The sequence below is a fragment of the Microplitis demolitor genome, chromosome 4 (genome assembly GCF_026212275.2).
Source record: "Microplitis demolitor isolate Queensland-Clemson2020A chromosome 4, iyMicDemo2.1a, whole genome shotgun sequence".
In the NCBI taxonomy this organism is placed as follows: domain Eukaryota; kingdom Metazoa; phylum Arthropoda; class Insecta; order Hymenoptera; family Braconidae; genus Microplitis; species Microplitis demolitor.
In genome coordinates this window covers 5066662-5084971 of record NC_068548.1, presented here as the reverse complement: position 1 = coordinate 5084971, position 18310 = coordinate 5066662, and the positions used below count along the sequence as shown (strand labels likewise).

Genomic DNA, 18310 nt, shown 5'->3' with positions numbered 1-18310 from the left:
ACTGTAATTGAACCAAATTATAGCCATTTCATTATTGCCCTTGGAATTTTTTTTCCATAAAAGAATTAAGATATTCTTCCAATAATGTCCCAGCAGCCTTGATAACAAACGTGTTCTGATGCTAATTTTAAACTTTCCGAATTATTGTAAGTTTTTGAATATTCCAAAATTTTCTTTTGAATGACGTAAAATTTTAATATTTTTTCCAACAGTTCAAATTTTTGATAGATGTAAATAGAGCTCAAACACGAATCTACGGAGTAATTACTTTTAAATACTTTAAAACACTAAGCTCTCCATTTAATAAAAATAGAATAACTGGGCTTTTGGCCGAATGGTCTACGCGGAGAAAAAGATATTGTAAATTTTACTAAAAAATATGAGAACAATTACTAAATTTGAATAGTAATCTTGAAACGCTTATGATTTATATGAAAAATTAATAAACAGATAAGTATATTTTATAAGTCATTTAGTAATTTTTCATATTCGCTCTGAGTGAAGCCATGGTAGGGGAAATCAAATTGACTGAAGCGTTTGCAGTGGTTACTTTCGGAGTTACGGGAGGCTATGATTACTGAAATTGTAAGCAAGCACACATGAAAGTATTTATTTTGTTATTATTTATTTTTCATTTTGATTTTTTCCTTAGTATCATATTTTGACTTTGATATGAATTTCAAACAACTTAACCTAAATGCTTACTGCAATCTTTTTTATTTTTTATCATTATACTTACTTATTGTTGGTTCGTTTAGCTAAAAAACAATACTGCAATTACTATAAAACTGTCACATATTTTTTACAACTTTTTTTTTTACTATTATTTATAACATTTATTTATTTTTATGTTTCTTGCTATTCACATACGTATAAAAACATACTCTGACAGCCTCCCGTAGTTCATATTTTGTCTGGCGCTGCAGTCACACTCATAGCGAATATTGGCTATGGAAAATCTTCTATCCCTGTTTAATAAATTTTACTATCCTGTTTAGTAAATTTTACTATATTCGAATAGAAAAAAATAAAATAAAATTTTTATTAGCTTTTAACTTATTATTATTATTGCTATCATTTTGATTATTATTGTTATTTATGTCATCTGTATTGGTGTTGGAGTTGATTTTTGTTTTTTTAAAAAATCACTTGTTTCAACCGAGATTCGAACCCTGATCTCCCGCGCGCGAGTCCTCTCTTATATTTGACGGCCCGGTGTCTCCTTTGGAACTAAGTTTCAGAACTTGTAATACATATTTGTATATTCTATTCCCACCAAATTTTAATTTTATCTATACATAGTAGAATTTACTATACAGATAGTAAAAAAATCGTGTTAGCAAAAAATACATTACGCATAGTAATTTTTAATATCTTATTATGTAATTATTACTAATTAGTAAATTTTGCTAAACGTTTAGTAATAATTACAATACAGAATGTATTTTTTCATAACTGTTAGTAAATCTTACTGTAGTATTGTAATTTTTACTATATTTTTTTCTCCGTGTAAAAGCGTATGACTCTAGATCGTCCAGGAGTTTAATTCAAACCTTAGTGAGTGCAAATATCAATTTTTTACAAAAGCATGATGTCTATTTGCCCTGAGAATGTCTCAACACTGAAATCACAAACATCCCACTGTCCCCACGTTCCACACCCAACAGTTAATTAATCGCTGATGATTTGAAAAATTTCGAATTATTCAAAAAGTTACGAAAATTTGAAAATTTTTCAATCATTTGATTCCAATTTCTATATATAATATAGGTCCGATAATTAAAATCTTTCAGACCATTTCCATTTAAATCCTTTATCTATCGCGTATTCTATTGTTCCTATGACATTTTAATTTAATTAAACAAAGCCCGACGTTCCTTTGCTTTCTTTTAGTTTCTCTATTCACAGTAAAAGCTAAGCGCGTACAGCGTATAGCGGTAGAACAAGAAGAACCAGTATAAGCACAAAAAGATATGTAGTAGTTAGTAGTAGTAGTAGTCACGGTAGGAGAAGACGCCCTGTAATCTCATTTGAACTAAGAGCCAGAGCTTTGCTTGGCTAGGTAATTGTTAGCCGTGAATACAAATGCCGTATCTCTAAAGATACCCATGAGACTTGAAATTCTTGAGCAGCGAGAGAAGGGGCTGGTAGAGTATGAAATTATTGGACTGAGAAATTATTAGGCATCCCGAAACAATTTTCATCAGACTTGGGTGCATTCTCTAATTCTCTATTTTATAATTCCCATTTTCGTAAAATCCCTTTATTTTATTTAGCTGACAAAGTTTTACATAATTACGGTTATTGTTAATAGAACAAGTCCTAACTATTAATTGTTAATTATAATTATTTTTAGAATCCTAATGTAACATTCCTCCCCTTAGCAGTCAGGAACGAAATTGATAAAATTTCTGTGTTCTTTTAGGAAAATGACACAATAAAATTTTTAGTAAGCCTTGAAGATCGTGTACTTGAAGGCCAACAGCCAAATATTGTTGGCGTTGAAGCATACGTTATTGTACTTGACGTTAATGATAATCCACCAAAATTTTCTGGAACTCCTTATGAAGCAGTTGTCAGTGAGGATACACCTATTGGCACAACAATATTACCAGGCATACGTGTAACTGATCCAGATTTACTTGGTGAAAATATTGAGTTAATTTGTGTTACACAACCCCAGGTATTTTAAATGTGATAATTGATGATATTTTTAAAAATATAGATAATAAAAAAAATAATAATAATAATTGAATAATGCAATTAAAATAGTTTCCTGACGCCTGTAATAAATTTGGTATTGTTGATGTGGAGAAGAGTGAAAACACATATGTAGGGGCTCTTGTATTACGTGAGCCACTTGATTACAAGCAAAGACCCTTCTATCAATTATTATTACGTGCAAGTGTGAGTATTTCACTTAAATTAATATCTACACGTATGTACGTCACACAAGTGGGATTTTAATTAAACTAAAATGTTTTAGTAGCACGTTCACAATTATCTCTCACGTACAATAACACATACTTCAATTATTTTACACAGTTATTTCTAAATAATATGTAATTTATTTAATAATATTATATAAATAAATTAGGATGGAACAAACAATGAAACAACAGGAGTTGAAATAAAAGTAACAGATGTACAGAATAGTCCGCCAGAATTTCTAAATTCATTAACGGGAATTGTGTATGAGAATGCGTCTATTGGTACACTTGTTATGACTGTAAAAGCACGGGATGGCGACCGAGGAATCCCGCGTAAAATTGTTTATGAATTAGTAACCAGTAAGTTTTTTTTATTAATGGGCTTAATGTTACTCGAAATCCTTGAATCCATTGAACTATGATACTATTGATGAATAACTTGTAGATCCATTTGATTACTTCTTATTGGATCCAATCAGTGGTGAATTGCGCACGGCGAAACCTTTGGACCGTGAAGCTCTTGAAAATTCAACGGGAGTATTGAATCTAAAAATCAAAGCCCGTGAAGTAGTAAATGGGGTTCCTGGGGATGATGAAACGACAGTTTCGACTGCTGAGGCAACAGTTACGATAAAAGATGTGAATGACGAGCCACCGACATTCAATAGACGTGAGTACAGTGTCGAGATACCAGAAAATGTCCCAAATGGTATGCCTTTACCACATCTTGATATGACTGTCAAAGATCCTGATTTGGTAAGTCTTTTTATTGCTTGGGTTAACTATTTTCTAGGTAGAGAGATTTTTTAACACAATCTGACGTTCTAGGATCTTGGAGCAGAGTTTAGTTTAAAGCTCGAAGATATTTCCGGTGCGTTTATGATCGAACCTCAGCATGCAACGGGCAGCACGTCTGTAACGATTCGTGTTTCTAACGCGTCCCTAGATTACGAAAATCCGAATCAGCGTAAATTTATCCTCCTTGTTATCGCGACTGAGGAAAAAACGGCCTCAAAATTTTCGTCAACTGCCACAGTGACAGTAGCCATCAAAGATATGAATGACAATGCACCGTCATTCAGTAGCGCGACTTACACAGCCATTGTTTCGGAAACTGCAGCACCGGGTACAAATATCGCGACAATACGCGCTAGCGATCGTGATAGTGGACGTTTTGGTACCGCCGGTATTGTTTACCAATTAATGGGCCAAGGTTCCGAGCACTTCAGTGTTGACAAACATAATGGTACAATAAGCGTTGCTGCTTGTCCATCACCTGGAACCTCACCGTGCTTAGATTTTGAAGAGCAAAGTGAATATTTTCTTAATTACAAAGCAACTGATGATGATGGAGAAGGTCAAACTACAACCGTTTCATTGCGAATATCTTTAGCTGACTCCAATGACAGCCCGCCACATTTTTTGCAGGACAAATACCGTGCGGTAATTGATGAAGGCTCTAATAAATTTGATCCTGAGCTAAAAGTTCAAGCGCGTGATCGTGATAAGACTTCCAAAATCACATATTCCATTGCTGAAGGCAATGAAATGGGTTTTTTTAATATCGATTCCAATAGCGGCGAAATCACAATATCTGACAATGGGCCAGTTGATTTGACGAACTCAAGTCAAGATTGGATCGCTTTGACTGTGGAAGCCACTGATGGGACTTACTCAGATACCGCAGTGGTAAATGTAACAGTGCGTGATGTTAATAACAATGCACCGGCATTCTTACAAGACGTTTACACGGCCAGCGTACCAGAAATATCGCCTCTAGGGACTGCAGTAGAAGAGCTGGTGGCCACTGACGCTGACAGTGGTGTCAATGCAGAACTTAAGTATCGCATTCAGAAGGGCGCTTTCGATGATTTCGTTATCAATGAAACTACAGGATTGGTCACTGTCTCAGGTAAATTGGATTACGATACGCGCAATGCTTATCACATTGAAGTGATCGTTTTAGATGGAGGAATCCCTAGTCTAACAGGAACTGCAACTTTGATGATAAAAGTTGAAAACAATAACAACAAACCACCAAATTTCGAACCTATGACCCAGAGAGCCGAAGTGACTGAAGACTCGCCAGTAGGAACTGTGTTTACTAGTCTGAAAGCCAAAGATCCTGACAGTACTACAGTAGATGCTTTGAAATACTCAATTACTGAACCAATAACGGCAATTGACAAAAATGGTCAGTTGGTAACAAATGCGACGGCATTCAAAGACTTCTTTGCCGTAGATCCCAAGACCGGACAGGTTTCTGTTGTCCGACCACTTGATCGCGAAGTAGCAGCTACCGTGAGCCTTAATGTTGTAGTCACTGACACCAGTGCCAAAGTACTTCAGCAAGGGGTCGGAACCCTCGTGGTAACGATTATCGATGTTAATCACGAAGCGCCCGAATTCTTGAAACCCTGGACACGTGAAAACCCTAAATACGTGATTGAAATGCAGGAAGAACAACCAACGGGCGCCATTGTCGGTGCATTCACTGCCACGGATGCTGACAGTAATATCGCGGGTTACGCTATCGAACCTCCTAGTTCCTACTTCAATATCGACAATGTCACAGGCATAGTCCGAACTAGTCAGGTAATCGATTACGAAGAGACTAAGTCCCTGGAGTTCAATGTCGTCGCTTATGACTCTGGATTCCCCCAGCTCTCATCAACCGCCAAAGTTACAGTAAATGTGATTAATGTTAATGATCAAGATCCAAAGTTTGAAAAAGAGTCTTACCAGGTTTCCGTGAAAGAAAATTCACCTCCAGGCACCCACGTGACCGTTGTCAAGGCATTAGATGCTGACGAAGGTGTTTTTGGTGAAGTAAGCTACAGTCTAATTGGAGAACATGCTTCGGATTTCAATATAGGCCATGATACAGGTGAAATAACAGTAGGAAGTGCTACGGTGTTAGATCGTGAAGAAAAGTCTGAGATGACTATTACAGTAATGGCGAGTGATGGCGGTCCTCTTAATTCCCGCAGGTCCACGACCGCGCAAGTGGTCATCAATCTCGAGGATGTCAATGACAACAAGCCGATCTTCACTCAACACAGCTACCGAGCATCAGTAGCTGAAAATCTTCCCATAAACCCACCGGCGACTATTCTCCAGGTTCACGCAGCAGATCCCGACGAGGATCTTAACGGTGACGTTTGGTATAAAATAGTCAGTGGCAATGAAGACGGTTCGTTTAATCTCAATCCCGAAACAGGATTCCTTTATCCAGCGGTGATGCTGGTCGGTCGTGCTGGTAGCTATCGGATCGAAGTCGAGGCACGAGATGGCGCTGGTCATGGTCCTCATGCTGATCGCGCTTACGTCGACATCCGCGTCATTCCTGTGAATCAGCACAAACCAGAATTCATTATGCCCGAATTGCCGAACGCTACCGTAGAAGTTCCTGAGAATGCTGGAGTACCAAATTATCTTGTCATGACAGTACGAGCTGTCGATAATGACCCAGGTGAAAACGGGCGTATAAGTTATCATCTAAAAGTGGGTAATCGAAATGTCCAGGAGAATGAAGAGTTTTCAATCGATTCCGAAACCGGAGAATTACGTGCCAAAATAATTCTAGACCGTGAGGTCAAAAATAAATTTGAATTAGTCTTAGTTGCTACCGATCATGGCAGTCCGACTTTCTACGAAACTTTAAGGCTTCTTACTATTTTATTGGTTGATACTAATGACAATATACCGCAATTTTATGACGACTATCATTTTACGATCCCGGAAAATCGACCCAAGGGTTACGTAGTGGGACAAGTAATGGCCGAAGACAAAGACGAAGGGCGGCATGCGCGTGTCTATTATTACATTGAATCGGGCAATGAAGACCGGTCATTCTATATCGACAAATCTGACGGGACTATTTACGCCAACAAATCATTCGATCGTGAATTACGCGATAAATATATGCTAACAATTCTCGCGGCTAATGATCCCGACATTTACATTAGTGACTCGAATAAATTTACAACCGACTACGGACACGTTAACGTGACCATTAACATCCTCGATGAAAATGACAACCCCCCGGAATTCGAACGCTCGGATTATTATGCCGGCATTAATTCAATGGCTAATGTTAATGATTTGGTGGCTAAGCTCACTGCTACTGATCTGGATCTCGGCGATAACGGAACCTTACACTATTACGTTGCTAGTGCTAACTTGTACAAGTACGGATCGGATAAACCGTCGGGATCGATTGTACCCAGTCCATTTAATGTCAGTCAAGATGGCAAATTGGTCACCAGTGGATACATGGCTGAGTATAATCAAGATAGGTTTATTGTCGAGGTTATTGCCAAGGAAACTGCCAGTCCAGAACGTTATGCGATGGCTCGTGTTCATGTAAGTCGTTTTTTTTTGTAAACTTATTAATTAATACAGCTTTTTAAAGCCTGCAATAAATTACTTCTTTATGAAAGGATTTAATGTTTTTTAATAATGAAAAAATCAAAAATTTTTTGACGGAATATATTGATGTGGGTACTCATTCGAGAGGAAATTAAAAATTAAATTAATTTTTACAAAAATTTTTTTAAAATTCAAAATTTTGAAAAATTGAATTGTAAAAAAATTTTCAAATTCTTTTTCTCAAAACATATCGATGTGGGTATTCATTCTAGAGAAAATTAAAAAATATATTTATTCAATAAAAAAAAATTCAAAAATTTTTTGACATCTGAATATATTGATGTGGGTACTCATTCAAGAAGAAATCAAAAATTAAATTGATTTTAACAAAAATTTTTCGAAAATTCGAAATATTCAAAAAAACAAATTTTACACAAATTTTCAAAATTTTTTTTCTCAAAATATATAGATGTGTGTATTCATTCGAAAGAAAATAAAAATATCAATGAAAACTAATCACTAAAATTGTTTTCTACAATGTAGGTATGGGTTTTCGAGCCATCACAGCTAATACGAGTAATATTATCCCGGCCACCTGAGGAAGTTAATCGTCAACGCGATGAAATAGTGACAGAGTTATCAAACGCAACCCAAAGCCGGGTGGTAGTTGATGAAATAAGATACCACGTTGACTCCTCCGGGCACATACGTCGCGAGTGGTGCGACATGTATCTACACGTCGTCGACACCAAAACTCAAACTATCACACTAGTACCACAAGTACTCAAGGCAATCGACGCCAAGTACGACCTTCTCAAAGAATACTACAGCGGTTTTGCTATTGAAAATGTTGTAGTAAGTATAACTCATTATTCATTATTCATTATTATTTATCAAGTAAATAAATCAATAATTTTTTTTTATAGCCGGCGTATGGAGCAGTACAAGAAGAATCATTTGACCCAGCATTAGCAGCACTCATTGCACTATTAGTTGTATTACTAGTTGGTGCCGTTACTGTAACTGTTGTTTGTTGTTGCTTACGACATTGGGTCATCACTGTGCCAAATGATATCCGTAAAAAAGATGGATTAATAAAGAAACAAATAATCGATGAGTTGAATACTACAGAAAATCCACTATGGATTGAACAGTACGTGGTTTTAATTTTTAAATTTTATAAAATCGACAGTTTTTTTATTTGAAAAACGAAAGAAATTTTTTAGCAAGAATATTTGATAATAGTGACCAAATAAAGTATTTAGATATGGTCATATATAGTTCAAGTATAATCAGATATAATCATGCATACATCAAATATAACCATATATGATCAGATACAATCATAAATATTTCATATATGTTCATATATGATCGTACATATATCAGATATAACCATATATAATCATATAGGACCAGAGATATTCATATAGAATCAGGTATGATCATATGTGATCATATACGATCATATATATTTTAGATATGATCATATATTACCATACATTTATCAGATATGATCACGCTTACATCAGATGTAATCATATATGATCATACATATATCAGATATAATCATATATGATCAGATACGATATTTATTATTTCAGATATGATCATATATGACCATACATATATCAGATACGATCACGCATATATAACATGTAATCATATATGATCATACATAGATCAGATATGATCACGCATACATCACATATAATCATATGATTATACATACATCAGATATAATCATATACGATCAGATACAATATTAGTTATTTCAGATATGATCATATATGACCATACATATATCAGATATAATCATATACGATCATAAATATTTCAGATATGATCACATATGACCATATAATGTACGATATACATATTTTAGATATGTTCATATATGGTCATAAATCCATTAGATATAATCATATATGACCATAGACGATTGTATATAATTAAGATTTGATTATACATGACCACACTTTAGATATAATCACATATGGTCTTATGCAATCATACATATTTTAAAGATATTTATATATGGTCATACGTAAATCATATGTGGTCGTAAATACATTAGATATAATCATATACGATCATATATATTTAAAACATGATGATGAGACCATATCTGTGTTTTTCACCGTGTGTGTTCTACACTTACTGCAAAATTCATTGATATTCATAGTTATTATAAATGTAAATTTTTTTTATAAAGGAAATTAAAACTTTATGAAGAGCAAGAACTTACAATGCAAGTATTCAGTGAACCAGAAGGCGGTTTGACGACAACCAATGAACGACGCGGCAGTAATGGTGGCTTAAGTGTCGGAATAGGTGATACATCGCAGGACAATACTTACGCAACTATTCAACACCCACTTCAGGGTTGTAATAGGCATCGCTCTACAACACCTGATTATACGACACTACCGGGCAATCACAATGTAAATTATTCATTTATTTATTTTAAGTTCTTTTAACTTATCTTATTGTTTATATGTTAATGATCATGTGGGTTTTCAGTTGTACGAATCCGCGATGGGTTTCCAAGGCTCGACATTCCAACCATCGACAACAGTCGTGCCTCAATTGACACTAGACCGTGATGGTCAACCACAATTTGTGTCGGGTTTAATTTAAGAACTTTTTTTTAATTTTTAACTAATTGATAAAAGTATGCATTAATCAAACCAGTGCATTAATCAAGTCATTTTCATTGTTAAGAAAGCGATAAATGGAATAGAAGATTAACATTCATTTTTTCATAGTGTCTGGGATAAAATGGATGACTTTTATTTTTATGAAAAAATTAATTTTCGAGTACTCGGTAATTAATTTCGAGTATTCATTCTTCCTACTTCAAGCAGGGTAAAAACAAATATTTTTATCATGGTCAGCAAATAATTTCTAGCAGAATACGTACCCACAAGCCTATATATAAAATCCAAAATTTTTAATCAAAAATAAATGGTCCAAATTTCGAAAAAAATACATTTTTTGAATATATCGATATGGGTACTCATTTTACAAGAAATTTCAAGCCCGTTAACATAAAAATATTTATTTTTGTCTTGTCACCAACCACGAACACTAAAATACTTCAATTACTTATTTTATGTATTCGTTTTACTTGCACTTCAAGTAAGATAAAAATATGTAACTTAACCTTAACCTTATTCAGAAAAAAATTTCCAGTAAAAAGAGTACCCACAAGCCCCTATTCAAAACTCAAAAATTTTTCTCAAAATTACAAAATTAATTTTCAAAAAAATAAACTTTTTTTTAAATATATCGATGTGGGTACTTATTCGACGGGAAATTTCAAGCTCTATATCATGAAAATTATTATTTTCTTCCCTCACTTACGATATTGTCGAGCAATCAAAAAAACAAGTCATTTATTTTATTCCACTCATAAACAATTCACATCATCTTTGTACGTAATCCATTTTTTGTACAACAATTAACTCTCTATTCAATTAAACAATTAAATAATTAATAACATAATATTGCATATACTCAATATTAAAATTAAAAAAATAATTAAGAGTAAGAAAAAAATTACGAAAAATTAATAATTAATTAATTAATCAGTAATAATTAAAAAAAAATTAAATATAATTCGCATTAAAATGACTACGACAATAATTGGATCTTATGGTCGATAAATGCGATTATTTATTTTTATTTATCAATTAAAATTAATTTTTAATTAACAAATGTGATTATTGATTTAAATAAATACGTCGATAGATAGATTAGCCGATAATTTTATAAATATAATTTATATTACATAGTTTATTGTTGATTTAAAAATATTAATTAATCTTTGTTCCATATAATATTATTAATTAATTTTTATTAAGTTTTATTTTTAAAAACTAAAAATATATAAAAATAAATATAGAAATAATAATAATTGTGTGCATGTAATTGTGTATTGTCAAAAACGGTCTAAATAATGTGACAATTAATAATTAATAATTAACGTACTGAGTTAATTAATTGTTTAATTAAAAGAAAAATTAATTTAAATAAAAAAAATGAAAGGAATTAATGTGTAATATATTATTATATAAAACGACTGTATTAGATTGATCCGTCCGGCCCGGAAAAAAAAGTTAGAAAATTAATTATTCTTTAAGTTTCTAATTATAATTAGGATTTTTTTATTTGTATATTGTGCTATCACTGCCTGTATATTTTAGTTGGTTATGATTTTTTTAAAATTTTTAAAAATATATTTTATTATTTTGTATTGTATGTTAACAATAAATATTAAGAAAAATATTATTATAATTTTTTTATTCTTTACGTCAATGGCTCAAAGTAATTAATTTATTGATTATGACGTTTATAATTTTTTAGAAAAAATAAATTAATCGTTTTTTTTTTTTTTTAACAAAAATAGTGATTTTTAATTAGAGAGGAAAAAGTGATTTGGAAATAAATAGCCATGTTTATTAAGATTAAATTTTTTTATTTATAATTTTTTGTCTATTTTACTTCTATACATATTTATCTAGAAAAAGTATTCATATATGATCATAAGTAACCATGTATGAACACTTTTATTCGATAAAATTAAAAAAATGGTCATATATGATTAAGTATGATACTCTAGATTCATTCGTGATTTGTATGTGATCATATATATTTATTTATGACCTATATGATCAAATATGACCATTTTTCATTTATTTATGATCGCATGTAATATTACATGATCATATGTTATATCAGATATGGTTCATATATTTTTCTGTATAATTATGTATGTTCATATTGAAATGTATATCTGATCCTACAAAATATCATATATAAACATATATGATTATATATGGTCATATTTAAATTGATATATAATCCTACGTCATTATATATGATCATATATAATATCAGATAAGATTTTATATGATTCTATACGGTCGTCTATAATCGTATGTAAATTCTTATATGGCCATATGATATCACATATAATCATATACGTCCATGTTTACATTTATATACGACCATATATAATCATGATTATAGAGATATCTGATCGTACAGAGTCATATGTTCACATATTCATATATGACCATATACGGTCACCTTAATATTCATAGATGATTCTGCCATAATCTTAAATTATATATGATAGATAAAGTATTATATGCTTCAATATGAACATCTATGGTCATATTCATATATAATCGTATGTAATATCACACATATTCATAACTATCATGCCTAAACTTATAGACGATCATATATGATCATAATCATCAATTTATATATGACCGTAAACAATATCTTATACACACATATATTCATATATGATCATGTACGGTCACATTAAAATTTATATATGATCCTACGTTATTATCTATAATTTTATTTGATATCAGATAAAGTTCTATATGTTTCAATATGATTATTTATGGTCAAACTTAAATTCATATATGATCATATGTGATATCACATATAATCATATATAGCCGCGTCTATATACGTATGCGAACATGCATGATCATGTTTGGGACTTTATATCTGATCTTATAGAATATTAAATATGAACATATATTTATATATGATCTCATATTATTATTATTCATTTTAATATGATTGTATCTGAGTTTTTTTTTCTCTCTGGTTAAAAATTATTAAAATACTTGTTAACATAAAAAAATTCAATCTTAGGGCACAGGGCGGACTGATAGTCATATCATACATAATAAACATATATACTAATAAAAAAATTTTGATAATTTACTATTTGAATAGTTAGACAAATTTTTATTTATTAAGTTTGCTAATAATAATAATTTAATTAAATGGCCAAAATAAAGTTATCAAAATTAATTAGAATTATATAATGGAACAATAATTTATTAAATTAAACAATATTACCACTATATTAATTAGTTGATTAATTATAAATTAATTAGTAGTTATAGACAATTTGTTAGACATATTTATATCACCAGTTTATTTATACAATGAATATTAAATCCTATTGATTGGTTATTAGATAAAATTATATTATTAATAAAATAAAATAAACAAAAGTATTAATATAACTAAATTTAAATAACAAATATAATATAACTATGTATGATTTTACTTTTTTTTTTATTAATTAAACATTATTGTAAAATATTTTATGTAAACATTTATGATACATAAATAAAAAACACTATTCATAATCAATTTTGTCTTAATTATTTATTTATTATAAGTCCTTCTGATAATTTTACATTTATTTTATTAACGTTTACTGATTCATTCAATTTATCAGTTTTCTCTGTTTTATCTGAGATCGAAGTGACTCCAGATGATGAATTGCTCTTAGTCTTGTTTGAATTTATTTTGCTGTTGTCTTGTATTTTTGGAGCGTAATGAAATATTTGATTTACTGAATTAGGATCCTCGGTCCACAATTTATACCCAGGTTTCGTTGGTATTCTTTTAGACGTATGACAAATTAAACATGTACTTCTGATAGCTTTTATTGGCTTTGTTATTAATCTTACACGTGATGTTTCGCCGGGTATCAATGGTGTCTGACAACATTTGCATATTGTTCTCTTAACATCCGTATCTCTATAAAAAAAGAACTTTACTTATCTATTCAGTGACAAATTTCCAGTAGAATGAGTACCCACAAGCTCATATTTAAAATTAAAATTTTTTTCCAAAATTAAAAAATTTTAATTTTGAAAAAATATAACTTTTTTTAAATATATCGATGTGGGTACTCATTCGACAAGAAATTTCAAGCTCTATAACATAAAGAATTTTATTGTTACTAAAAACATTAAGTTTAATAAATTTTATCACTATTTTTGTATTCATCGACGGTAACTCTTAAAATATCAAAATATCGATTCGCGGATAAGGACCTTTTTTTATAGCAAATTTAATTTCCTACAAAAAAGTCCTTATCCGCGAATTAATAACTTGAGTATTTTAAAAGTTACAGTTAATTATTTAATAAAAATGACCAGTAACAATTATAATTATTATCATTCTTTAAAAAATTAATTGCTATTAAGTATATAATTATAATTACATTCTTAATACAGCTTTACGTGAACAACTTATCATCGCATTACCAAAACATGACGCTGTTATGTTATCATACTTTGATAAAAATTTACTTGCCTACAAAATAAATAAAAAATTAATTGATTACACAATACTTATTTTATTACTGTTAATTTGCTCAATAATTACCTGATATAAATAATTCATACGCTCCAAAATTTCTTTTTTCTCACAATGGTTTGTGTTTTTTTTATTACCTAACAAAAACAAAAAATACATATAATTATTTATTAACAATTAAAAATTTTTCTGTCTAAATTCTTACTCATTATTTAATTAATTATATTTCCAATAATTTATTTATTCAATTACTATAAAAAAAGTTAGTCACGACGAAATACTTCTACTCTTTTTAGGTTAGACTGGCAGTTTATTTTGTTTATTTTTCGAGACGGCCAATATTACGCCGGCCAGGTAAAATTATTCAAGTTGATTAAATAATTCGTTCGTAAAACCAAAACACAATTTGAATTTTGAATGTCTGCGGCTTTTGGTAACATGAAGGGTTGGGATGTAGGGCGCCGTAATTTTAGTAATTTTCATTAATTTTTTTAACATATAAGGAATTTATATATTTTATTTATATCTCGGTTTTACTTTATACATATATTCAATAGTATATTTTGCAATTTTCAAATATTTGCTTCGAAAACTAACGGAGCCATCAGCTGTCGCGTATTACAAGTCGTCATCCGGCTGGTCAATTTGTGTACATCCTAGAGGTAACAATTTCCATCAGAAATTAATTTTTCAAAAAAATTTACTTTTTTTATACCCTAGCAGCACGTGTTTGAGCAAAATTCTGAAGTATCTTGAGCAAGATCCCTAGCTGCTACGTATGTGTCTTTCGCAAGATCGTGTATCTAGAATCCTATGTCAAGATTTGTGTATGTCTTGCTAATGGTATTAGAGGTGGGTAGTTCCGGACATGTATAGTTCTATGAACTGTCTTTTGTCGAATACGTATCCGGTCGTTCCTCAAAATTCACTTTAGTATGCTCACTAGTTCTCTTTTTCGCGCCACTGCCATCATTACCAAAAAGCAGTCAAGCAGCAGAAAAATTTTTGATTGGTGATTTTTTATGGAATTTCGAGTTGAATACCAATCATAATTCATTCTCTATTTAGTTCAAAATAATATAGTTCGCCATGAATGCGTCTTAAACACGTAGGTCGCATAGCATGATGTTGTGTATACTGAAATATTTTGTATGCATACGTTCTAAATTCTGAACCTTCATGAAAATTGAAAACATTAAATAGTTCCACGGATAAGATTCCAGGAACTAGTTCCTTTTCGCTCCGGAAACGTTCCAGGTTCAATCCGGAATGTTCCCGGAACTACCCACCTTTAAATGGTATCGTACGCAAAAATATTAACGATACCTTGAATACGGTGTAATAAAAAAGTATCTAACGCATTTTTTTACGCCAGTAACTTACAGCAAGCCATCCTTGTTTAAAAATATTGATTGAAAAGAATTAAAAATGATGAAATTCATATTCTTTTCAATAATTTCAAGTCTTTTGTTTATATGTATAGATATATAATTTGCATGGAGTGACCGCTTCTTACCCTAATTAAAAGAAACGATTCGAAAAGATTTGCAATATTAAATGCTCATAAGAAGGGCCATTAAAAAGTATTCAAAGTATCCAGAAGCATTAAAAAGTATTTAATATTTTTATTTTCTAATCGTTTCTTTTTATAAGGGCAATTCTTTTCAATCAGTATTTTTAACCAGAGATACGCAACTATTTTCAACAATAGTCTTCCTCCAGAATTGAGTTATAATTTGACCCAAATTTCTTGTGTAAAGCTGGCAATTAAAATTTGGTCAACAGTATCTGCAGCAAGACACATAAGTAGAAAAGGACACTAGTATCTATCAATCTTAAAAGCTGACTTGCTCAAGATTTGAAAAAAATTGTTATATGGGAATACCGATTCCTCTCCTGAAAATAAAAAAAAATCATAATACAAATTTAAAAATGTTAAAAATTATTTTATTTATTGAACAATATGTATAAATTAATTTTTATAATAATAATAAGGTGAGTATGTCGGCTCCTCTGGATAAGAACGTAATGGAGTAACATAATTATTTAATCGCAGTCCTTTATTATCATGATTTGTAATGGATGCCAAGCGTTGTATAACTGGCGTTGGAATACATTTCGGCTTAACATCATTATTTAATTCATTATATGTATTCATATTTTCTTGATCATTTTCCAAGGCTTGATCATCATTATTAAAATCATTACTCTCTTTACTGAAGTCATTGAAATTGATATTCGAGTCTACAAGTGATAAATTTTGTAAGTCTTCCTCTTTCAAAATACTTGATTCTGATATTATTGATTCGCTGAAACAAAGTAATTAATTTAATTAGTAATCATTCATATATTAAACGAGAGATTTAAATAAGACGATTAACGTAATTATTATTTTAATTAAAAAAAAGTTAATAACCATTTGTTCATAATTATCATTCATTTCTTTTTTGCTTAGTAGTATATTAGAAAAAAATTCAGTTAGATAAGCGGACCTATAAATTTTTAGTTTTAATTAAAGTGATATAAAAAACATTTAAGTAACTTACTTGTTGAAAATTTTTAATGGTGTGTAGCCATATTCTTTTAAAATTATTTCAATACTATCGCAACCTTGTTTAATAGTATTATTATATACTTCATTACATTCATTTATAAAACGATCAACATCATTCGTTGATTCTTTTTGTTCAATAATGTTTTCATTTAATTCATTCTAAAATAAAATACAATTAATATATAAGTATATATTATAATTTTTTTGAATTATGTATGAAACAAAAGATCTAATTATCGACACATTATATTAATATACTTACTATTAACTTACAACAATTATAAAAATTTTAAATATTTAAATAAAATTTTTTAAATTCATAGAATTCTAAAAACCTAATTTTTAATTATAATACAAAAATTAAACAAAAAAATTTTAATCAATAAATAATAATAAATTAAACAAAAATCATAAATAAATTTAACATTCGTCAGTTTCAATAATTAGAACTTTTATTAAATTGTTATATAAAAAAAATAAAAAAAAGTACAAACATGAAGCTTATTAATAGTTGTCAAAAAATTTTCAACTTGAACTTGTACTTCTTTATCAACAGCATTAGTATTATTTATAATATTATGTGGAGTTTCCCATATTTTATTTAATTTTCTTATTTTATTATCAACACAACGTCCTAATTTTTTCAAATTATCAAAAGACATTGTTAATAACACTTATTATTTATTTATTATAATACCCGGTAAGTTTTGAGTATTTTTGTAAATTTCAAGGTTAGTTGAAGTTAAAAAACCGGTATAATTTTTAAACGTATAATAACAAAAAATACAAAAAGAGAGGAAGCTGTAGGTCCGTTTAGCCTTTTTTACTGAGTGAAGTTCATTTAGTTCGCTGTTGTATCAACTAAAGACATGATTACTGCATGCAGGTCAATATGGCGACGATAGTGTCCAATTCTTTTTTGATTAAACTTTTGTTTATTACAATTTTATTTATTAAATAGTTTGGAAAAATATTCATAAATAAATTATTTAACAAATTCAAATATAAATCATTTTAATGTTAACCATTTTTAGTAAATTTCATATAAATTTTACTCTTATATTTGTACTGATGCAATTTTCTGAAAACTTTACAATATGTCGAGGTTTTTTTTTAACTATTATTATTAAAAAATATGTATATATTTATATATGTATTTATATGTGATGAACTCATTTATAAAAATGTCTTAATTAAAAATATGTTTAAAAATTTTTTTTATGTAGGTAGTATGCAAGCGCGCCGCCAGATGGCCAAAAGGATTTTACTTTTTTCCATCTGAAGAGTTGGTTCAGAGTTTTTAAAA

General features: G+C 30.0%; 3 protein-coding genes across 3 annotated transcripts in view; 1 reads left to right on the top strand and 2 right to left on the bottom strand.

The window, feature by feature from the left end:
- The window catches only part of LOC103580891 (cadherin-87A), a 50205-nt gene extending 39115 nt beyond the window's left edge, over positions 1-11090 (top strand). Inside the window, exons 4-12 of the mRNA XM_014440406.2 lie at positions 2426-2683; positions 2773-2907; positions 3098-3290; positions 3376-3686; positions 3759-7295; positions 7845-8156; positions 8228-8454; positions 9517-9745; positions 9825-11090. Coding sequence (XP_014295892.2) covers positions 2426-2683; positions 2773-2907; positions 3098-3290; positions 3376-3686; positions 3759-7295; positions 7845-8156; positions 8228-8454; positions 9517-9745; positions 9825-9941 — 5319 coding nt within the window. The 3' untranslated portion in view covers positions 9942-11090. The remainder of the gene's footprint in view (positions 1-2425; positions 2684-2772; positions 2908-3097; positions 3291-3375; positions 3687-3758; positions 7296-7844; positions 8157-8227; positions 8455-9516; positions 9746-9824) is intronic.
- A 2398-nt stretch (positions 11091-13488) lies between these two features.
- On the bottom strand, positions 13489-14756 carry LOC103580892 (ribonuclease P protein subunit p21). The gene is made up of 4 exons (XM_008562814.3): positions 14656-14756; positions 14520-14587; positions 14356-14447; positions 13489-13886 (listed from the first exon to the last, which is right to left on the bottom strand). Exons 1-4 carry the CDS (start codon positions 14657-14659, stop codon positions 13505-13507), a joined length of 546 nt encoding a protein of 181 aa, XP_008561036.3. The 5' UTR covers positions 14660-14756; the 3' UTR covers positions 13489-13504.
- A 1619-nt stretch (positions 14757-16375) lies between these two features.
- Positions 16376-17808, bottom strand: LOC103580954 (uncharacterized). The gene is made up of 3 exons (XM_053738103.1): positions 17499-17808; positions 16997-17163; positions 16376-16759 (listed from the first exon to the last, which is right to left on the bottom strand). Exons 1-3 carry the CDS (start codon positions 17664-17666, stop codon positions 16423-16425), a joined length of 672 nt encoding a protein of 223 aa, XP_053594078.1. The 5' UTR covers positions 17667-17808; the 3' UTR covers positions 16376-16422.
- Between the last annotated feature and the right edge of the window lie 502 nt (positions 17809-18310).

Bases quoted from the DNA above. Each gene is read 5' to 3' on its own strand.
- LOC103580954 (XM_053738103.1), bottom strand. From the start codon at position 17,666: ATGTCTTTTGATAATTTGAAAAAATTAGGACGTTGTGTTGATAATAAA. The intron at 17,164-17,498 runs GTTTGTACTTTT...ATTTTATTTTAG, and splicing joins CAACTATTAATAAGCTTCAT to AATGAATTAAATGAAAACAT. The intron at 16,760-16,996 runs GTAAGTTACTTA...ACTTTGTTTCAG, and splicing joins CCATTAAAAATTTTCAACAA to CGAATCAATAATATCAGAAT.
- LOC103580892 (XM_008562814.3), bottom strand. The intron at 14,448-14,519 runs GTAATTATTGAG...TTTATTTTGTAG, and splicing joins GTATGAATTATTTATATCAG to GCAAGTAAATTTTTATCAAA. The intron at 13,887-14,355 runs GTAATTATAATT...CTTTTTTTATAG, and splicing joins CGTAAAGCTGTATTAAGAAT to AGATACGGATGTTAAGAGAA.